The 22,930-nt window shown below is 55.0% G+C and overlaps 2 protein-coding genes across 4 annotated transcripts in view; one reads left to right on the top strand and one right to left on the bottom strand.

The window, feature by feature from the left end:
* The window catches only part of KCNC1 (potassium voltage-gated channel subfamily C member 1), a 43,780-nt gene extending 33,348 nt beyond the window's left edge, over positions 1 to 10,432 (top strand). The window contains exons 3-4 of the mRNA XM_032427023.1: positions 6,802 to 6,990; positions 9,016 to 10,432. Coding sequence (XP_032282914.1) covers positions 6,802 to 6,990; positions 9,016 to 9,080 — 254 coding nt within the window. The 3' untranslated portion in view covers positions 9,081 to 10,432. The remainder of the gene's footprint in view (positions 1 to 6,801; positions 6,991 to 9,015) is intronic.
* A 2,968-nt stretch (positions 10,433 to 13,400) lies between these two features.
* SERGEF (secretion regulating guanine nucleotide exchange factor) overlaps positions 13,401 to 22,930 on the bottom strand; it is a 218,889-nt gene continuing 209,359 nt past the window's right edge. For 2 of the 3 annotated variants that reach the window (XR_004302127.1, XR_004302126.1), the window contains exon 12: positions 15,411 to 15,482. Coding sequence is in view for 1 of the 3 variants with exons in the window: in XM_032427357.1 (XP_032283248.1) it covers positions 15,151 to 15,482 (332 nt within the window). In the remaining 2 variants the exon portion in view is untranslated. Of the gene's footprint in view, positions 15,483 to 22,930 lie in introns of all 3 variants that reach the window. The other variant, XM_032427357.1, reaches the window with a different exon arrangement.

Below are 22,930 nucleotides of genomic sequence, written 5' to 3'. Positions count from 1 at the left end.
GGCAGTAGGGACTGCAGCAGCAATACGCGACATCCAGACCAGTGTGCAGCCACATTCCCGTGAATTCAGTGGGGGGCCGGGGGGAGGGGGGCCACGAAACAATACTAGTCACTGTGGGATATATTCTCATATTCCATGGCTGGTGGTTTGTTATGGGACTATCTCAGTTTTATGAGAACCTGCACATAGCACATAAAGTTGATCACGGGGCTCTGGTCCGAAGATATAAAGCCCATAGTCTACCTCTACCCATGGAATACCATCGACTTATTCTGTGGACACAGGGATTTCAAGGAAATGAATGACCCAGAGAAGAATGGCAACACTGAGCTAAGAGGTGCTGGGGTGAGGGAGGCTGAGTGAGTGACAGGTAGCATTTAGTCTATGGAGGACGTCCCCGTGCCCAGGTCAGCCCTGGATGAGCAAGTTTCCCTCGGTTTGGGTGGCCTCACCCAGCAGATGAGTGATTCTTTCCTGTTGATGCGCCCACCGCCCCGTCCTGCTCCCGATCTGGCTTCATTCCACACCTGTGCTCCCTAGCACAGTACCCCCGAGACCCACTTCTCTGCCCATGGGAGTTCTCCTGCCCCTTCATCTGGTCCCATACCCCTCCCCACTTCCTGGATTCCTGGAGGCACTCAAGAAGAGTGTGGTTAGTGTCCCGGGCTGGGTCAGGGGGTGGGCAAGGGTCTCCGAGGCTAGAACAGGGGGCCTGAAGTAGGGCTGGGCCCCTTGGCCAAGGCATGGCTCCTGTTCAGCAGGGGAAGCACACGCCAGTGGAAAGCTCCCGCCCCACCTCTCTGCTTTGGATTAGGTGGACGTTTGACCTCAGGAGCCACCATCATGGCACGGAAAGTTCCTGGGGCTCTGGGGAGGGTCTGGGCTGGCCTAGCCCCCACCATCACTCCAGGTCCCAGCAGGAAGAGCTCAAAGCTGGGTGACATCACCATGGCGCAACTTGGTCCTTCTGTTACATCCTCTCCAACAGCGGATCTATCAGGATCAGTGCCCCGAGCTTGGGTGCCCAGGCCGGCCTACCAAGGATCCCCAGTTCACTCCAGTCAGGCGCAGATTCCTCTGTACTCCTAGAAAATGCCAGTATTCTCCATGTGCTGAGGGCACACACATGCACACACGTGCAAGCGTGCACGCAGGTGCACACACACACACGCATACACATGCACACGCCTGTGCGCACGTATGCCAAGTACAGACGTGTGTGTTCCGACGTGCACACCAGCTGGTCCCAGACACACAGCCCTCTTCTCGTGCTGCAGCAGACCTGCGAAGCCCTTTCACTTCCTGGTGGACGCCCTGGGCCCCCCAGCCATGGCAGCCCTGCTCCCAGGAGCCTCCTGGCCCCTGGCCCCAGATCTCAGGGACCCAGAGAGCTCTGAGCTCGGGCAGTCTCTGGCTGAGGTGGGATTTGGGGGCCTCCCAAGCGTGCCCTCAGGAGCCCAGATGCCCAGACCTTCCTGCCTTTCTCTCCCCAACCCCACACTCTGCCCTCCCTCCCTTCCCAAATACTTGCCCTGGAGGTGCTGTCCTGCCATCCAGACCTGTCCACCTTGGCTCCCAGACCCCTCTGAGCCTCCTCTCTCACCAGAACACTTCTCCTTCCAAAAGCTGGTGTGTGAGACCCAGATGATCTATCAGCAAGGGGTGTGGTCCTTAAGGGACCTCCATCTCTGCATTACGGAGTCCCTTCCCATTTGCTTCCTTCTCTGCTTGCAGCCACATACCTAGATGGGTATGGGGGTGTCTGTGATTGAGTGGGGGGGAAGCCAGAGGTGAGGAAGGCAAATGTGTGTGGAGATCTGACCCTACGAGAATTGGGAGAGGTAAGACACAGCCCCCAAGGCCTTTCCAGCCTTGCTCCACCCCCAAGGACAGTCAGGTGGCCTCAACAAAATCTGCGTTTTCCAATTCCACTTTTAGAATCTGGTTTAAGGCTAGATGTAGCCTGCTGGGCTCTGGGGTATCCCCTACCCCTCACCCCCCAGGGCCAGACCCCCAGGACTCAAACAAGGCCTCCCAGTCGTATCAGCAACACTGTCCCTCACCTCCACCTCTTGGTCTGTCCTGAAGCCTCAGGTCTGTGTGTCTGGGAGGGATGACCTGGTCTCGTCCTCTCTATGGCTGGCATGGCCTCCCTGTTTGGGGGATTTGTCCCGTGGGGGTTGCAGAGCCTCCTAGGGGGACGCCGGGAGGGCACCCCACAGTCAGGGGCTGCCTGGGGCGGATGGCCCAGGAGAAGCTGCTTATCTCCCAGAAAGGCTCTCCCTCCCCCATCTAGAGTGGGGGTCCTAGACCACCTGCTCTGGACAGCTAGGACTGCTCCCTCTGTCCTGCCATGTCCATCCACGTGTGTGTCTTGTCCATCTCTGCTCCTGTGATATGGGTTGGTCCTCTGTGGCTGCGTCCGGGGCTGTGGGGTCCCACCATAGGTGAGCAGGGTGCTGGCACGGGGGAGGGTTGGGGGCCAGACCCATTTTTTGCCCACTGGCATGGAGTGCAGCCATGAGGTCCCAGGGAAAGTGCTATCTGGGCTCCCCAGGAGCCACCCCTGCAGCCTCTGGGTCATCTCTGAAGGGAGATTCTCCCCTGAGCAGCTGAGTGCGCAGCGCCCCCCGCCCTGGCCTTCCACCTTCCCCGGCCGGGCCGCGGTGGCTGCTGGGAGGGGCGGTAGTCCGCGGGGCAGGGAGGGTGCCAGGAGCGGGCAGAGGGGACAGACGGGGTGTGGGCAGGGGCCCTCCACACGGGCTGACTGGGTTGTTGTTCGGGATGGAGGGCCAGGGTGGGCAGCGGGGGTCCGGAGTGGGGTCCTCGAGGCCCCCGGGGAAGCGAACCCGCTCTGAGGGCCAGGCATGGGTGTTCTTTTCTGTGTTGTTCACATTTTCTCTCTTTCTCTCTCTCTCCACTAATCATGTCTCTCTCTCTCTCCTCGTTTTGTTGCATGACTTGTGCCAGTTCTCGTGATTATACTCTGCTCGTGTCTCTCACAGACTGTCCCCTCTTAGCCTGGGACTTTTTCCCTGAGCCCCCGCTGGGCAGACCCCTCGGGGCTAAACCCAAGGAAATGCCCAGCACCCCCCCCCGCCCCAGCCCGGCGTGCCCCCCCCCCCCGTGCCCGCTGCTGGTGTGAACAGTAAGTACGTCGGCGCTGCCCAGAGAGCAGGGCAGAAAAGCCAGCCGTGCTGGCCGAGGGCCCAGACACCGGGTTCTCCTTGCTCCAAAGTTTAAAAAAAAATGACCCTCTTGTGGATGCTCATCTATCTCAGCCCATTTCAAAGCCTGGAAACCATCTCTGTGAGACGCTGCCCATGCTGCCATTTCATCATTGCAGGCCGGCGGGGCGAGTGGGGGCCCAGGGGCCGGCGGGGCTCACAGCCTTCTGGGGAGTGGGTGGGAACCAAGGCTCCCGGGGGGAGGACAGGGTGGGGGCAGGAGGGCAGGGAGGCTTGGGTGCGCTGGCACCTCTGGCCTCTTTCACGGGTCCCCCAGGTTTACAGAGTTGGCCCCTCCTTGGTTTCTCTCTCTTCCAGCCACCCCAATGCTCCCAGTTTCTGAGAGCACCCCAAACCGCAGATAAGCCACCTGCCTAGGGAAGCTGGCTTCTTCACAGAACAAGACCTGAACACACCCACCCAGTCATAGCTTCCCCTCAAAGGTCACCGTGGTTGAGAGGAGCAGCATGCCCCAGGGGTGTCCTGGAGTCTTTCCAGGGAAAGGTGTCCAGCTCACACCCACCTTGGGGCACCTGATGGCTGCCCCTGCCCCCAGCCCCTGTAGGGAAAACCAGCCCAACTTGGTGCCCTTTAAAGGCCCAGGGAGCTCGATTCTCCAGGGGCAGGGCACTGAGGGGCAGAGCCGGTGGGCAGGGGCTCAGCACTCAGCACTCGGAGCCAAAGGAGGGGTGTCAGCTTCTACCACCCACCTTTGACCCACCCCCAGAACTACCGGCTGTAGAACCTCCACCGACAGACAGACTATGGCCGACAGAGAGACGGCAAACCCTGGCTCCCCTCCCAGACCGAGAGGCTGCTGGGTACGACTCGCTGTTTTCCCCTTGAGGACAATTTGTGCAGGGTACTAGGAGCCCCAGCTCCGCATCCTCATCCACTCTCACCTCCCCGATACTCCTTCCCTTCTCTCTCCCCGCTGCCTTCCTCCCTCAGCCCCTCCCCTGGGAGGGAAGACAGGGGCCGGCCAGAATGGGAGGCAGGCCGGGGCTTGTCTGTACGCACACGTGTGTGCCCACAGACACGCCCCAAGTGCTCGGCAGCTCCCAGACCCCAGAGAGGCCCCAGGCACGTGGTGTCGGAGTTACCTTGGTAACTGGCCTTTCTGGTTCAGAATAAATCGGGGAGTGAAGCCCCTGGGATTTGTCAAGAAACGCACTGTACGTGAAATGCTTTGCCATCTTGTACGACAGACTTTTTTTTTTAAGTTCCAAAATTATGATGGGATTTTTTTTGGATTTGCTTTACGAATAAACCTGATTGGTCCATTTCTCTTTTGACTGACTGCCTCTTTGTAGTGACATGATGTGTACACGGGCCGTGATCCCACCCACGGGCACGCTGAGTGCGTGCACATGGAGAAGGATCACTCGTGCGTGTAGTTACATGATGTGAACAGGGTCATGGAGGAGGGTCCCCTCTTTAGTCTTTCAGAGAGCCCCCCCCTCGTGTTCACACCCATGTTGGTGTTGCTTTCCCTTGAGGCTCTCCCCCTAGATGAAGTCTTTGAGGAAGCCCCCCGGGGGCCCACCGTGAGGACTGAGTTGCTCCACCCTGGCCTGGAAGATTCTGCCTTGAGGGCAGAGAGCAGGGGGCAGGCTCAGTCCCCAAGAGTGTTGGGCGGGAGCTGAGGTCAGACAGAGCTACCTCTGCCGGCTCCAGAGGCTTGCACACCTCTGCTCCTGGACCTGGGAGAGGGAGAGCTCCTTGCTCTGGCCGCGCTTTGCCCCCCGCCAGATGTGTCCTCAAACCTCTTCCCGGGTTCCTTCTCAGGCTGTCACAGACGCCAAGACTCTTTACCTGCCCGAGTCCATCCGCCACTGTTGTCTTTACACGTCCATTTGCTCTGCTTTGCCGGGACGCTGCTGTGAGGAGGCAGAGGAATGGGAGGCCCTCCCAAATCATGGCCCGCTCTCACTGCCTCCTGCATTCATCCCTGCTGTGCCTTCGCCAGCTGACCAGGCCCGCTGCGGGCAGAACGGGACGGCTGACACCCCTGACACCCGCGTGACTGGTGTGGGGGATCAGCGCTGGCTGAGTGACTAGCTTAAGTCTGCGTGGGGGATGGAGCAGATTGAACGGTTGAATTGGGTCTGTGTGGGGACAGAGGGGACTGCGTGACCAGGCCTGGTCTGTGTGGGGGGTGGGACATACAGAGTGACCAGGGTGAGTCTGTGTGGGGACAGAGGAGACTGTGTGACCAGGCCTGGTCTGTGTGGGGGTGGGACATTCAGAGTGACCAGGGTGAGTCTGTGGGGACAGAGGAGGCTGCAGTGACCAGGGTGAGTCTGTGTGGGGACAGAGGGGACTGCATGACCAGGCCTGGTCTGTGTGGGGGGTGGGACATACAGAGTGACCAGGGTGAGTCTGTGTGGGGACAGAGGAGACTGTGTGACCAGGGTGAGTCTGTGTGGGGGGTGGGACATACAGAGTGACCAGGGTGAGTCTGTGTGGGGACAGAGGGGACTGCGTGACCAGGCCTGGTCTGTGTGGGGGGTGGGACATACAGAGTGACCAGGGTGAGTCTGTGTGGGGACAGAGGAGACTGTGTGACCAGGCCTGGTCTGTGTGGGGGCAGGGCATACAGAGTGACCAGGGTGAGTCTGTGTGGGGACAGAGGGGACCGTGTGACCAGGGTGAGTCTGTGGGGGATGGGACATACAGAGTGACCAGGGTGAGTCTGTGTGGGGACAGAGAAGACTGTGTGACCAGGCCTGGTCTGTGTGGGGGGTGGGACATTCAGAGTGACCAGGGTGAGTCTGTGTGGGGACAGAGGAGACTGTGTGACCAGGCCTGGTCTGTGTGGGGGTGGGACATTCAGAGTGACCAGGGTGAGTCTGTGGGGACAGAGGAGGCTGCAGTGACCAGGGTGAGTCTGTGTGGGGACAGAGGGGACTGCATGACCAGGCCTGGTCTGTGTGGGGGGTGGGACATACAGAGTGACCAGGGTGAATCCAAATGGGCGGGGGGCAGGATGAGTGATGAGATAGGGTATGTGTGGAGGACAGTGTGAAGTGTGTGATGAGGTGGGATCCCTCGGGGGGGGAGAGTTGATAGATGGGGTCTAGATAGTGCTAGGGAAGCCTTGAGGAACTAGCTAGATGTGGATGGCCAGCAGCCAGGCTCTGGTCAGCAAGAGACAGAGGTCTGAAAAGGCCACCTCTCTGGACTGGAGTTTTTCTGCGTGTCTGTCTTCTCCCTGAGCTCTGTGTCTGGCCCCCTACCCATGACCGCATCCACACCATCCTGTCTCATCGGCCCTGCCTTGGGCCCTGGGCCTGGCCCCCAGCACCGTGCTTGCTGGACCCATCACCAACTCATCTTTTTGCAAACTTTGAGCAAACCCAGGAGCCCCCCCCCCCATTCCCTGCACTGTGGGCAGCCCACAGGCTGCCCGAATGAGCTGGGGACCCGTAGCCTCGTGCTTCCCTCCATGGCCCACTCGCTTTTCTGTCCTCAGGGACAGGCTGCCCTTTGCCAATGCCCCACCTCTGGCCTGTCCCCCTCCCCCACTAAACAGTTTTCAGTGTCTCAATAGCTTCTGCTTATATGTTTGAAGATTCCAAACTGAATGGGGAGGTGGCGAAGGCCGCGCTGGCGAACGAAGACTGCCCCCACATAGACCAGGCCCTCACTCCTGATGAGGGCCTGCCCTTTACTCGCTCGGGCACCCGCGAGAGATACGGACCCTGCTTCCTCTTATCAACCGGGGAGTACGCGTGCCCACCTGGTGGAGGAATGAGAAAGGGTATGTAGGGGAGGCGGGGGCACTCTGCATCAGCTGGGCCGCCTCGCGCTCCTGCAGGTGGGCGGGTGGGGTGGCGGGGGAGGGGTGCTGAGGGGCAGGCAGGCACGCTGAGGGGGGGCAAGGAGCAGAAAGAGCCCCCCCCAGGGTTGGTCTCTGGAGGTCTGAGTCCCTTTCTCCCAAGTGGGATGTCAGGCTGGCAGAGAGAACTTGAGGTCCCGGTAGCTGGGGTTGGAACTGAGCTGAGGGGTAGGAAGGGGTTCAGGGACAGGCTGGATGACTACGGGGCTGTGACCCTCAGGCAGGGGGGTCACGGGATGTGAGGGGAGCCTTGACTCCTCCGGGCTACTCCGGCAGATGGCAGGTGAGACCAAGAAGGAAAAGTGATCTCCCCTGTCCCTTGGTTGCAGAGAGCAACAGGGTGGGCCTGGCCTGGCCAGGACCCTGTGGGCTTAGCCACCCGAGGTCCATGTTCTGGAAGAGCACGCTTTAAAGAGAATCTGTAGGCCAGTGGGAGGGGAGGCATGGAGAGAGGTGGCCTCAGGGCTTGGGGATGAGGCCAGTGTCATTGCAGAGGTAAGATGTGTGCTAGTCAGAATATTGCTAGTGGCAGTTAGAGAACTCGCGGAGAGAAGGTTAAGCAGGACTCTGCGCAGCACCTTGCATCCCTGGTCACAGCCCCGGGTGTGGTTAGCGCCCCCTTGTGGTTGGTGAAGGCTAAGCTCCACGGTGGCCTCTGTTCAAGGTCTCCTTTTATCAGACCCTTATCTGAGGCTGACCCCCTGGGGTGAAGACTTCTCCTAGAGCTTGAGCATGGGCTGCAGAGAAGCTGGAGGCGGGGGCCCAGAGCACCCTAGCTCCAGGCTTCGGGCATTGGCCTGGAAGGTAGAGGAAGCCATCCTTGGCCAATCGGACTGGCTGGGCAACTCATGCATGTCTGCGAGTGCCTCACGGGCTCACACGGGACGCATGCTGACCGGAGTGAGCAGGCTGGGCCGGAGCCATAGTTGGTTTTTTTAGAGCAATAGTTGGTGTAGCCTGTGGCCATTCACGACTGCTCCAGTATGTGAAGCGGTTCAACAACACACAAGGAGAAAACACAGAATTTAAAATAAAGGGCCAACCCAAACCCAGGAGAGGAGAGGCACCTACGCTGAGATGGGGAAGTCCTTCTGGTTGTTGGTGCTTAGTGTGCCCACCTGATCCGGGCTGGCCCCCACTCCCTTGCCCTGCCTGGAGGTCCCCCGGACCCCAGTGCGGCATATACCCTGCCCGCATGGTGCTGCATGGTGGAGGGCTGCGGGCCTGAGGCGGGCCCATCCTTGGCACCTTCCATGGATAGGCCCGATGCTCCCCTTCGCAACTGGCTTCTCCTGGGTGGAGGCTCTAGGATCCGAGGAGCAGGGGTGGCCCAGGGGAAAGAAGGGGAAAGCAGGGAGGCTTTGTGTGTGCTCTGCCCGGTAAGTTCTCATGGGCTGCCTGTCTCCTTCATCTTGAATGCTGGGTCCATCTGGGTGGCCTGAAAGAGCAGACAGGAGAGTCTCTTCACTGTGCTTCTAGAAGCCCAGGGAGAGTGGGACAGAAGAAGCCCCATCTCCCTGTAGCGGCCGAGGGAGCCCAGTGGCAGCCACCGTCCACAGGTGGGACCTGCTGCCCAGTCCCACAGAGGCGGGGGTGCCAGAGTCTTTGGGAGGCACGAGGGCTGAAGTGCCCCCACCCCCATCCACCCGGCCCTGTTCTCATGGAGTCATGACAGCGCTGAGGACTTGCTTTTCTCAGGAGAATTGCAGTGCTTCAGCCACATGCAGAGTAGGAAAGTTAGGGACTCGACCCGGTCCCCAGGAGGGAGAGAGAGGCGCGCTGGGCCGGCTCACTGCATGGGAACACCACGTCAGCTGGAGAAGACTCGGCCTGCCTCTGCATGCGGCTGTTCTGTCTTTCCTCCTCCTTCCTTAAAAACTAAGTACCAAGCGGGATGGGAAAGCCAAGAAGAGAAGCTCAAGTGTTAATTGTATTCTTTACATACAGATCTTTGCAAAGAAAGCCCTGTCATTGCTAAGTATATGCCGACAGAGGCTGTGAGAGTGACTTGACCAGGCGGCTTGGCCGAGGACACTGGTGGCTATTAAGCATCTGGGTGGACCAGCAGCCCCTCCTCACCCTCGGACAGAGTAAATTCACGCCATGCAGGTTTGCCGGACGAGTCCGAGTGGCCCAGGTCTTGTACTAGGACGGACGTAGCTTTTTCTACGGCCAAATGGTAACTGACCGTAGAGGATTTCTTTTCCTTCTTTTCTTTCTTTCTCTCTCTCTCTCTCTCTCTTTTTTTTTTTTTTTTTACATTTTATTTTATTCGGGGAGGGAGGTGGAGGGGTTCCTTAGCATGACTTGCATGAAGTTAAACAGAAAACCCAGCAAACCAAACCCACCAACCCCCTGCAACTGTAACGATCACCCTAAACAACAACAAGAAAAAAAAAAAAAGCAGAAGTCCTCTATTTTCTTTCAAAGCTCTTTACTTTTACACACGTTGCTGGAGCCAGACTGTAACGGCGTTTGGTAGAAACCTGTACGTTTCTGGGGGGTGGGGGTGGGGGTGGGGATGGGGAATGGACGGCTTCCCTTTTTGTACACGAGCTCGAGAGTCAAGGTTCCAAAAAGGGCAGTCGGTCAGTCATTGGTCATATTGACCTCACCTTCATAGCGCATCTCTCACGCGGAAACTGAGAACTTTGCTCCAAATAGAATTGTGGAAACGTGCACTGCTGCTTTCTTCCCTCTCTGTCTGGCATGCTTGTGACCCAGTGGACGTCTCCCCAAGACCCCTGACAGCGGCTAGTCTAGGTTGATTCTATCATCTTCTTGGTGTGTAGATCCAGTGTGACCAGCTCTCATAACAAGTTGTTCATAGTAAATAATCCGCACCGTACGGATCTTCCGAGTGTTCCTTTAGAGCACCAAACGATCAGGACCACGGGAGGGGTGGCCCTCCCCCACCTTTATTAAGGCACAACCTGGCATTGTATGCAATTTAGTACTTCAGAGTAAAAAACTGCATGCCCAATGTTATGCAAAGCGATTCTAGCATGAAATAAATTTTGTATCATGGTTTCTGTATAGTCTAAAGCAGATTTGTTTTCCTGAAGCAATTGGAGGTTTGCAGAGACCCACTTCTGCATCTTGAATAAATATAGTATTTTCCCAACAGAAACAGAGGACAGTAGCTTGGCTTTGATCTGATTCTAAAATTAGTGGTGGGGTGGGGGGTGGGGAAGGATGATATTTTTGAAAAACACATGCTTGAGTTGAAAAAAAAATGCAACATCTCGAGCTTTCACTGCAGCTCGCAACATTTCCTGGAAAGAGAGCAATGCTGCTTTAGCTCAACACCCTTCCCTCCTTGGGCCCTGGCCCTCAATAATAAAAAGCTGACTTTTGAGATGAAGCACGGATTCTCGGATTTTTATTGCCCTGGGCAGTGTTGCGATTCGGTTCTGCCTGTCATCAGGCCTGCTGGGCTGGGCTGGGCTGGGGTAAGCCTGAACCCTGGCCCCAAGGTGCTGGCTGTCCTCCTGCTGGGAAAAAACAGGCTCTTCCAGTTTGGTCTGGGGAGGGAGACAGTTCTCAGAAGGGATGGGGCATACCAAGACTTGACCCTAAAAGGAGCACATCTTCTAGGGGGTTCGCCGACACGGAAACTTCTCTGCGAGTCCTGCCATATTGATGACTCCTTGAATCTGGCCATGTCAGAGCTCCCAGCCCCCGTGCAGACCTTCGTCACGTCCCTCGTAGGGCCATTCATGAATCTGATGGTGGCAGAGGCAGGGGACTGACTGACAGGTCTGGGTGCCCTGCCCAGCTGCACCCTGCTGGGTCCAGTTTGCCAGATCACCTTACTGCACACATCACACTCAGCCAGGAGGCATCTTGAAGGGGAGGAGCCCTCTCTCAGGGATCTTGATTTGCACGGGTTGTTCACTTGGTTTCTCATGAGGGATAGAGTAGGGACTGGGTTCCAATTCTTTTCTTATTCATTGGAGAATCCAGGAATGTTCAGGTGGAAAGTCCCTAACGGTCATGGCCGTCAGCCTCTGAGCATTTTATAGATGAGGAAGTGAAGTCCACAGAAGAGAATGGTCTTCCCAGGGCCACAAACAAGTGGGTGTCAGTCTCCCTGGATTTCAGCTCCCTTGATGCCCCCAGCATGGCCTGAGTCAGCCGTCAGATGGGTGGGTGGGAGGCTGAAGGTGGGTGTGAATTCTCATCCAGCAGTGCCTTGTCCCCTTGGAGCCTTTGCCTGTGTGGCCCAGGAACCAAGGGCGGGGGGTTGGTGGGGCAACGGGTACAGTAAGTCCCAAGGGGCCATGTAGCCGAAGAACTGCCAGGTCACACTATGTGTGTCACAGCCATTCACAAATATCGGGATGTGAAAGCCAAGCAGCCTCAGCTGCCGCAGGGAACACCGTGTTCACTCTACTGGGACCCAGCCTGGAGGAAGCACCTCTGGTGGCCTCAAGTGGACTAAACACAAAGCCATTTGCAGTGTGGGTTTTCCGGGACATAGTAGCTAATGGGGAAAAGAGATGAACATACACCGAGCGTCTGCACATGGGGGGCATCTGGGAAACATGGTCTGATGACAGCCCACAGTAATTCCACCGGCCCGTTTTAGAGGCTAGAGGACAGGTGCAGAGAGGCTAAGTAACTGGCCCAACGGCACCCAGCCAGTGAAAGATGAAGGAAGATTTTAACCTAGGTGGGCTGACTCCAGGGCTCAGGTGAAGCCGTCTCAAGCTAAATGGGGCCTTCCGGGGACTGGAACCCGGAATTGATAGGAACACTAGCGTGGCTGGTCCTAAATCCCAGGGCCCTCAGGACCCGGCCTCCTGCCAGCCTTCATGAAGCACCCTGAGTATGAGGGAAGCGGCCACTTTACATGCTGCTCAGAGCCTTCCGTACACATGTCTGGCCACCTCACTCTCCTGCTTGAACACCTGCCCTCACTCTCTCTGACCGTCCCACCATGTCCCACCTAATGTGCTAACTCCCAAGTCCCATCTATTACTAAGTCTCTTTCCTCGGAACTGGCAGGTGCCCGGGGGGCGGGGGGCAGGGGCAGGGAAAGAGCGCTTTCCTCTGAGCCCTGGGCCCAGATTCACCTTTGCAAGCATAGCCTCATCTAGTTTGGATCTGACAGCCTACTGGAACCAAGAGGGTGGGGGTATCAAGGGAAGGGGGGTGCCTGTGGCCCAGAAGGGAGAGTATGTGGCAGACAGGTGAGGGTATGAACAGCCCACTCACACCTGGAATGTGGTGACCATACACAGTCTCCGCAGACGCCAGGCCCATGACCTGTGAGTACACGGTAGGGCTCATGCCCCTCTTCTGTTCCCTTCCTCCTTCTCACGCGGGAGGAATACAAAGGCCAATCTACTTGGCCTATCAGAAAAAAAGGAATTTAAAAATGGGTGGGTATTTACTCGCATTGGCCCCCATGGCACATTAGCTAACCCGGCGGAGGATACTGACCCTCACTATCACCTAGTTCTGACTGCACGGTACAGTTCTCACCCACGTGTAAGAGACAAGCAGAGGACAGGCGGGTGGGAGGGGGTGTGACCCCCTCATTCAGCCTCCCCACCCCGTGGTGGCCCTAAGAGTGTACTCATCAGTTCATTCGTTAACACTTCCCGGGCACTTCCTCTGTGGATCAGGGCCCATCCTTGGTGAAGGGGTTCCAGAATCTACCAAGACCGGGTCCCTTGCTCTCGAAGAGCCCAGGGTCTATTTGGAATGAGGGGCGTGGACATCTCCAAGTCTGAGAATGACCACAGGAATCAAAGGGTCTGGAAAACATCTGGGCGACCCTGTTGACAGCCCCCTGGAGTTTCCGGGCACTCATCAGGCCCAGCGGACGGGCTTGCAGAAAGCCCGGCAGCTGCCGTAGGGAAGGCACAACGGGGGAACACGAGGTGACGGAGCCATCCGCGGTGTCGTCTAGAGCCGGGAGCCATTCACTGCGCCGTGTGCGGATGGCCTGCGCCCGCAGGCCTGCAAGAAGGCTCTGAATCAGCTCTGAGCCAGAGTCTGAGGCTCAGGGCTGACGCAGCCTGCTCGTTTCAGGCTGGGAAGGAGCCCTGAGACGCGTCTTTCTCGGGAGAGGCACCGGGGCTCAGCAGAAGACTTGGACCTGGGACTTCTTCCAGCCGGTGCTGAAGGAGGCGGGAGGGAAGCCCGTGCTGCGGGAGACAGCGTGCTGGCTCCCTGTGAGCAGTAAGCCCGTCTGGGAAGTATGGGCCTGGGTACTATGCCGTGTGGGGCTGCTTTCGGGCCTGTGTGTCTGATGCCGATCATTTCTCCTGTAGGACCGTGGCGGGCGGGGTGGGGGTGGGGGGCGGCCAGTAACTGCGGGCTTGCTCCAGTATGAGTCATCTCTGGGCCATCCAATTGCTCCACCTCTGAACCGGGTGTAGGAATCTTGGCAAGAGCAGCTCCGAGTGCACAGAGATGTCCTTCTCATTGCAGAAGCGCTTAGAGCCCATTCGAGCCTCTACTGGTTCTGGGAGGTGGGCACCCAAGGGCTTCGCTGGCCAGCGCAGTGCTGTTTCTAGGATACAGTGTCGGGAGCAGGACTCCATGCACTGGTGTTCAAGGGCAGCCAAGGGCTATGGGTGGTCTCTAGGTTCAGGCCTGGGCAGCTCAGGATTGCCCCATCCCCACTCCACTGAGCCGACCCACTCCTGGTCCCAGGGGTGCCCCTCATCTGCCCCCCTGGTCTGGCTCAAGGCTCTGGATGGGCCACCTCCCAATCAGGACCCTGGGCCAGGAGTGAGGTATGGGGCCGCTTCCCCTTTATAGGCCTCTGTTTTCCCAAATGAATAATGAAAATGTTGGATAAGACCAGTGGTTTCAAAACTTTCTCAAGGACCCCTTGTCAAGTGAAATCTTGTGTGAAGCCCAGTATATAATATAGATGAAAATAAAACTGCTGTGAATAAGGTGGAGGGTGGGGACCCGGACCTCTGTTCACATGGCTTTCCCTCACCCATGGCCCACCAGGTGGCCACTGAATTCTCAGGAGACTTCTAGGGCTCTAACAAATGCACTTTGAAGGCCACTAGGCTAGGAGGCCATCTCTCTGGTCCTCTGATGTCCTGGGGTTTTGTAACTTCCTAAAGCCTAGCCCTCACAGAGCCCATCGTCTCCTGAGTCACAGAGGGAAGGTGGTGTGGAACAGGCCACAGACTGGGCTAGCTAGCTGGTGACACTGCCACACAGTCCCCCAGAAAAGCCATTTTCTAAGGCAGAGAGGCACTATGTCCCCCCAAGTCACAGCTGCCACCTAGGGAAGCCTGGGGCCTGTGGTCTGGCCTGGTCCCCATTTTACCTGAAGGCCCTCCTCCTGCAGAGGCAAGGAGGGCCGAGGGGCAGATGTCAGGGGTTAGGGTCAGCCTCCCCTTCCCATGCTGTGGCCCATCCCTCATCTGAAACTACACAGCTTGGCTATTAATTATACAGACCAGATCCAGGCTCCTGCCTGGCTCGGATGAAGACACCGATCTTCTGAGAGTTCACTGGTTCTAGATTCCCTTGTCTGTCCCAGGCGTCTCCTCTGTTAGGTCTTCCCAGAATTTCTGTCTCTTCTTCCACTCCCTCATCGCCACTTCCTTCCAGCCCCCTGTCCAGAGCCTTCTCCCTTCTCCCGGCACCTAGTCACCAAGACAAGAACTCCTTCCCGTCCGAGTACCCACCTGCCTGACCAGGGTACCTCCATCTCCTCGAACCATCCGGGCCCTGAGAGTCGAAGGCTGCTGGACCATAACAACCACGGGGGATGGGGCTGGGTTTTCTGTCCCCACCAGGTGAAAACAGGCCTGTTTTCCATGTCCTTTGGTGATTCTAGTTTAAATGTCGCTTAGAGACCAGATTCCCCAGCCATGCAACCAACTTGGGTTCTTGTTATCGCCCTCATGAGGGTCCTTGTTCCCATCTGTCTGTGTCCTTGGACCCCAGACACTGGCCAGGCGGCCTCCCATCGTCCTGGCCTGTGGTCAGCCTGGCCTGTGGTCAGCCCAACCATGGGGCCTCCAGGGCCCTTCTCAGGCCAACCCTACAACCTGACCAAGCAATCCTCTGGGAACACGTTGGGTGGGAAAAGTCACTTTATTTAAGGGCCTCTGTCACAAGCCCCCCATTTCTGGACCTGCCGGGCTGGCTCTGGGTAGAGGTGTCTGGTTGCCTTTCCTTCCGGTTTCTCTCTTTGTCCATGGCTTCCTGGGATTCAGCGTCCTCAGGGGCATCCAGGGAAGAGCCAGTGACCAACTGAGGGAGGGCCGGCAACTGGCAGAGGGCCAGGGAGTGGCCAGCCCCACAGCCCACGAGGAGTCCCAGTGACGACCGCAGAGCCTGCACACACTTCGGGGCCCAGATGTCGGCTTCGGAGCCATCCCCGCACATGCCGTGCTCGTTCCAGCCCCAAGAGTAACACGTCCCTCCTGTGAAAGAGAGAGAAGACTGCTCTAGAAGAGGTTTTGAGAACAGGGCTGAAACACTCACCCTGGGGGCACAGGGAGCACCATAAACCCCAGTTTACACACGAAGAAACCAAAGTTCAACCACACTTGGTGACATGCTCACTACCCCTGCTTCCACCCTGCCCCCCAGGGCCTTTGGAGTGTCTCCCACTCCCACCGTCCCAAACCTGGCTTTCCTCCTTGGCCCTTCCCTCACTATAACCTCCTCTACCACTGGCCCCAACCCACCATGATCCAAGACCTGCCAACTCTGCCTTCAGAAATACTTCAAATCCTTCCGGGTCTCTCCATCTCTGCTGCCATCGCCTGAGTCCGACCCCATTCTCCCACACATGAAGTCATGCCAACAGCCAACAGACTAACTGGGCCGCTCACCATCCACCCCAATCTTCAACGAGAGTCTAGGTGATCTCTGACAACTGCAGGTCTGATCACATCACTCCCCAGCTCCAAAGCCTTCAGGGACTTCCCATACGCTTCAAGGCCTTTCCTCGGCCTGCGAGGCCCTGAGCGATCTGGTTCCTGACTACCTTGCTGGCCTCCCTTACGCAACTCTCCCCCCACCCCACTGCATTCCAGAACCCCTGCCTTCTTCCACTTCCTTATATAGGCCTCGTAGAGCCTTTCTTTCTCTTGAGACCCTCTCTATACTGGGTTCCAGACCTCCTCATCCTTTAGATTCCAGTTAAATGTCGCTCCACAGCCAGATTCCCTGGCCACCCAATCCAACTTGGATTCTTGTTATCACCCGTGGACTCTCCCCTCATGGGGGCCCTCGCACTTTGCGGTGGATCGATGACTTGTGTGGTGATGTGTGGTGACTGGTCCCTCTCACTGGGCTAACTGCTCTACAGGGAGGGAAGGACTGTGTATGTCCCGTTTACTGCTGTATCCCTAGCCTGGTGCTCAATAAGGGCTCACTGATGGGGTAAAAGATTGAACAAACTCAGTCATAGAGCCAGAGAGTCTCCAGGCCAGCATTCAAGGGCAGATTTCTCCAACAGCCTGTGATGCCCACACCCCATCATATGCCCTCTTTCTAGCTTTTAGATCTTTCCTAGGCCAAACTCACTCATATTTTTCTATAGTCATTAAAAATATTTTTTGTCCAGTTTATTAAACTAATACATCTTCATGACAAAAAATGGAAAATATGGATGAGTGTAAAGAAAAAGCAGACTTTGAGTCTTGCCACTAGTATGAATATTTTAGCGAGACCTTTCATTTGTGAAATTTGTAAATATTTGTGTATATTTTGTCCTGCTTTCGTCCCTTACTATTAGAACACCAGTATTTCTCCACAGAACCACAAATTATTCAAAAAGTAAATTAAAAATACTTTGAAATTTTGAAATTGTTCAATATGCAGAAAGGTACAAAAAATAATTTAACAGAAAAGACACATACCCCATCCAGACTTAGAACATTAGTCAACATTTTGCTGTATCTGCTTCAACCCTCCCCTTAAAAAAAAAAAAAATCAATCATAAAGAAACAATCTAAGCCCCGCCTCCTATTCTTGCCCTCTAGCCACTTCTCCCAGCAAAGAGCCACTGTTTCCAAGCCGGTGTTCATTACTGGTATACTGGTTTTATACTTCCTACCTACATGTCCTTAAATACTGTGTAATGTTTTTAGGTTGTTTTAAAGATTTACATAAATAGTATCATTGAGATATCTTTTTTATACTTGCTCTTTACACTCAGCATTGTTTTTTGAAATTTATATGAGCCGATAGTTAGAGATCTAGTTCATTTATTTTAACTGTGCATAGTATCCCATTACGTAGAAGTCGGATTTTACTTATCCATTTCCCTTCTGCTGGACAGTTCTTTAATGACTGTTGCTATTTTATTATGCAATATATAATGTACAATATTATACAATAATAGTAATTTGGCTTCTATTATAAGCAGCACTACCATGAACCTTCTTGAGCATGTCTCCTTGGTGTTTGCGCAGGGTTGGTCCCTAGAAGTGTGAGGGTGGTGGAGTCACGTGTTTGGATTTCGGTTTGGCCTAACGGCTGTCCACACCAGCTGCAGTCACGTCCAGCCCCATCAGCGATGGATCTGAATACTTCCTCTTTGTCTTTAGACTCTTGCTATTCTGCTAAGTACAATGCATGAATCTGCATTTCCCTGACTACTAGTGAGAGGGATTGTCACTTCTCGTATCGCCCTGAGTTGCCTCTTCTTATGAATGGCCCCTGCACATTCTTTACCTGTTTTTCTTTGTTTGCCCTTTTCTTACTGATTTGTAAGTTTTTTTGTGTATTCTTTTATTTACATGAATCTTCACTGTGCTATGCATTCTAAGTGTCTTCTCCCACAAGTCCATGGTATGTCTCTTCACTTTGCCTCTGGTGTCTTTTGTTAAACAAATTCCTTCAAAATGACTGCCTAATTGTCCACTGTGGAGATTCAACAGTTTCCTTAACCTGTATCCTATTATCAGACACACAGGTTGTTTCTAATCTTTCATTATTTGGAATAATATTCCTATGAACATCTTTGCATGTGAATCTTTGTCTATCTAATTGCTTTCTCAAATTAGATTCTTAGAATGGGAATTCCTCGTCAACTGGCATGGACTTTTTTGAGATTCCTGGGTGCTGTTTTGAATGCTTCCACAGTATTTTCTCAGAAAGGCCACCTGAATACAACTACAGCAACCTGGGGAAGTCTCCATTTCACTCCAGAATTGCCAGTATTTATTGCTTATTATAATGTTTAAAAATCTTCTCTAATTTGTAGATAGAAAAAGTATCTCATTGTTTTTATTGGTACTTTACTGCCATAGAAACTGAAAAATAATTCTTATGTTTCTCATATATTTGTATTTCCTCTTTTGTGTACTGTCTGCTTCGTATCTTTTTTCTGTTTAGTATAGAAGGCTTTAAGTGTCAGACCCAAGGGCCAGATGGTCTGGGTTCAAATCCTAGCTCCTCCATTTATTTTTTTATTTTTTTAAAGATTTTATTATTTATTTGACAGAGAGAGAGACAGCAAGAGAAGGAACACAAGCAGGGGGAAGGGGAGAGGGAGAGGCAGGCTTTATGTCGAGCAGGGAGCCCGATGTAGGGCTCGATCCCAGGACCCTGGGACCATGACCTGAGCCGAAGGCAGACGCTTAAAGTCTGAGCCACCCAGGCGCCCCTGCTCCTCCATTTATTAGCTGAGTGACCTTGGGCAAGTTACTTAGCATCTCTGTGCCTCAGTTCCTTCATCTGTTAAATGGGGACTATAGTACTGTTACCATAAACTTGTTTACAAGAATTAAATCAGTAAGTACGTATGAAGTACTTAGAATGGTGCCCGGCATGTAGTATCGTATAAATATTTGTTATTGTTCTCTGTTAAGAACCTTCTTGTTTTAAAGATTTTTGTTTTAAGAATATTAATTCTTTCTCTGCCATATCTGGCATAAATATTTTTTCTCAGTTCGACTTAAAATTTTGTTTTGGGTCTTTTGATATAAAACATAAGCTTTTTGGTTCTTTATAATAAAATTCATTGATCTTGTATAATTTCTTCTACTGCTTCTAAGAATTGAAAGCCCATCCCTCTCCTATCAGGAAATCTTCTTTTTTGATTTTTCAATGATTTGATTTTTTTTTTTTTTTAATCTTTACATTTCACTCTTTATCCACTGAAAATCTGTTTTTCACAGGGGGAGGCTGGCTGGCCCGGGATTACCCTTCCTTTTCCTTCCCCCCAGTAGGAAGGCAATCGCTGGCCAAAAGCTTGGGTTTGGGGGAACACAGATGTCTCCCTGTTTGGCCCACGGGTGAGGAAATGCCCGCAGAGAGGACGGGCCCCGGGTTGTGGCTCCTACAGTGGTGTGAGGCCCGAGGTGGGGAAGTGCGAGCGGCTTGGTACCTTTGGGCCTCGCTTAGCACCTGGCATGGGCTTGGTGCCCGGCCCCGGGGAGTGGCAGCAGCTGACGGTCAGCAGGAGTGCCGGCGGGAGGAAGGCGGAGCTGAGCCACCCCCGCACCCCCGCGCACCCCCCCCCCGCACCCCCGCCTGCAGGACGCGGCACACCGGCTGGCAGGTCCCTCCCCTCCCGCCAAAGGACATTTGCACCGAGGGCCCGGGCCAGCCAGAGGCCTGCAGCCAGGGCTTTCATGCCCACTGGGTCGAGAAACCTGGCCAAGGGCCAGAAATTTCCTCCCCCGATCCTTCCAAAGAAGCCTACTTGAAGTTAGGTGTTTTATATTCTTCGTCTCATTTAATCCCAACAACCCCAGGAGGCAGCCGTGTCTCAGAGACTATCCCCCTTCCACAGAGGCTGACGCAGCGGCTCCAGAATCCGGGCCGACTCTGCATATGATACGCCAGGCCTTGCCAGATTCATTCTAAAAAGGCGGATAGTAAATGTTTTAGGTTTGAGAGCCTCACTTGGTTTCTGTTGCATATCCTTCCTCTTTATTGCAACCCTTTCGAAACCATTCTTGGCTTGCAAGGCCATCCGAAACAGGCCACAGGTCAGATGTGGCTGGCGGGCCGTCCTCTGCCAGCCGGTGGAACACACGTCCAATACACACTATTTGCTGTGGGCTGTGCTAGGCTGTCCTGGGTCCCACACTCCCCGACATCCGCGTGATCATGGTAGCTCTGTCCCCGTCTCTGTCACAGGGCTGCTGGGGGAGGGCTGCATGAGGTGACATATATAATGCCCCAGCGCGGTGCCTGACACTTGGTGACAGCTCATGCCCACGAATGAAGAGACCACGGGGAAAGGAGGGCAAGGCAAGAAAGACCACGCCGGGGTCCAACGGCAGAGAGGACAGGGAGGGGCACCGGCAGATGGGAAGGCCTGGTGTGGAAGGACAAGAAGCTGAGAGTTTCTGAACACTTTACACAAACTTCCTATGGGAAAAAACCAGGCTGCTGAACTTTGAAAGATTAGCTATCCCCTGAAGAGAAGACACCTTTAAGTACCAGCCCCTCCAGCGTTTTAGCATCAGTTTCCTATATCCCCCTCCAGCCTCAGCGAGAGGCTACCGTGCAGGCCGTCCTCATAAGGAAGTGAGAGGGAGGAGAACGGCCTACAGTAGGCCTCTCCCTAAGCTACCTGGAATACGGAACACCCAGTTTAAGACAGGTCGGTTACAGGATGATTCCTGGCTTTACAGAGCGCTCTCTGCCGCATGCCTGCCACTTACCAGGTCCTTGAGGCACGGAAACCCACCTGATTGACCCAGATCTACTTTACTGGCCTTGAGGCACATGGCTGGGCCTTGGGTGGAAAGACCATAGTTACTGGGGGATTCCCTAGCCTCTTAAGAGTTCAGAGCCCCTGCTCACGGGGCTCAATGGAGTTGGCCTGAGCCAGGCTGTGACGAGTGCTGGGCTTGTGGCCCACCACACTTGCGTCAGCCCAAGAGCCCTGCGGGCAGTGGAACCTAGGGACTGGCAGGGTCCTGGCACAGGCTGGACACAACACTCAAATCTGTTCAGGCCTTGTGGCACCTGCCTGAGCTTCTTGGCAACCTGGGTCCTTACAGGGCCTTATGGTGCCGGGATTATAGCCCAGTGCTAGGGAGGAGGCCGCCTTTCTGCTGGGGAGCCTTGCTGAAGAGGGGCAAACACCTGAGCATGTGTGGTAAAGCTTCATTCCGAGCCACACAATGAAGACTACATTTCCCAACCTCTCTTGCAGCTGGGTATGGCCAATGAGATGTCAGCCAGTAGGTTCTGTAATAGCTTACGGCGCTCGGCCTTCAGAGACGGATGGCATGGACCCTTTGCTCCTTGTTCTGTCTTGTCACTGGGAATGTGGACGTGGTGGCTGGCGCTCTAGCTGTTGTCTCAGACCGCGAGGATGAGGGCTGCCACCTCGGGATGGTGCTTCCCAGTCTCACACAAATGGCACTTAATCACCACAGCAACCTCTGAGGTGTTACGACCTCCGTTTTAGAGAGGAGGGAACGAGGCTCAGAGGGGTGAGATAACTTGCTCGTGGGCACACAGCCATTCTGAGCCAGGACTAGAATCCATAACTCCCAAGTCTCAGGCGCCTTCACTAATGCCAAACCATGTGAAGTGTAAAAAAATCACTGAATGCTTAGTGTATGCCAGGCCCTGTGATAAACAGTTCACCGAATCCCCCCAGCAAGACCGTGAGGTACAATCTAACATTATCCCCGTTTTCCAGAGGGATGGCATGCACCCTGCAAGGTAACACAGCTGGTAAGAAGCAGAGCTGGCTTCAAACCTGGGCAGTGTGACCCCGGGGCCTCTTCTGTTAACATACTGTCCTCTCTAGCAAACACTGTGCTCCCCAGGTAATTAGGGAAAGGTACAGAGTAACAGCCCACCTGCGTGGGGACCAGGTCAGCGGCGGGAGGCAAGAGCTGGAGCTGGTGAGAGAAGCACTCTGCAGAGGGGCACAAAGCTCACTGAGCCCTTGTGAGCGCTGGGGCCTAGGCCTGAGGAGGCCGTGCAGGCCCTGCCCCTCCCACCTCGGCCAGGGTGGAGAAGGGAGGGAGGAATGTGGGCAAAAAGCCGGGCAACTGAAGGTTCGCCTTGTCTCCTGTCAAAGACCTCGAGCATCAGGAGGGGTCGCTCTTCTGTCACTCCAGGCAGAGGGGGACAGGACGGGTGAGGTCTGAGTACCCTCCCGGAGAAGGCTCTAGATTCAGGAAGCTGGTAAATGTCAGTATGGCCCCAGATGGCCTGGGAGCTGGGTAAATTTGGGAAAGACTTCTGAGTGACCAGCCATCAAGCTCACATGGATCCCACCCCTCTGGAGGTAACTGCTGGGGTGCTCCCTAGGGTCCTGCTGCGTGAGCAAGGAATGGCGTGTGAAGAATCCAGAATTCAGGCTTCCTGAAGTGTTTTAGGTCCAGGTGGTGACTTGAGGATAGAAAGAAGTTCAGGTCCTCAGCCTCTCTTGCCCGGACAACTCTAACAGCGACTCTAACCTTTACGCAGAGGCGGCTGGCCTGGGTGGGGGCTCAGACAGCAGCACAGCGTGGACCAGCTCCTGTGGACAACCTCCCGTCTCCCACCACCAAGGAGCCCAAGACCAGCATTCCTAGCTGGCTCTCCAGGCCCTCTGTGGTCTTGGCTGTGTCACTCCTCTTCCCAAGGCTCTGCTCCAGCCCCACAGGCTTGCTGCTGCTTCCCGAATTCACCCAGGCCTTTCACACTGTCATGATTTTGCTCAGACATGTGGGCATGTCTTCCGCTTAAGCCCTGTGTTGGACACAAGACCTAGAAGAGGAAAATTCAGTTCCTGCCTTGGGGCCCCCAGTCCACTGGGGAACACAGCCATGAGAAAAGAGGATGGTGGGGACCCAGGGTCTGTGTTCACACGGAACCATGCACAATAATGTTAACTGTAACACTGTTTGTAATTGCGAAAGACCAGCGGCGGGGGGGGGGGGGGGGGGGGGGGGGG

Source organism: Phoca vitulina, unplaced genomic scaffold, assembly GCF_004348235.1.
Source record: "Phoca vitulina isolate PV1807 unplaced genomic scaffold, GSC_HSeal_1.0 scaffold36, whole genome shotgun sequence".
NCBI classification, from domain to species: Eukaryota; Metazoa; Chordata; class Mammalia; order Carnivora; family Phocidae; genus Phoca; species Phoca vitulina.
The sequence above is the reverse complement of the archived record's forward strand: the minus strand, read 5'-3'. Positions and strand labels throughout refer to the sequence as shown.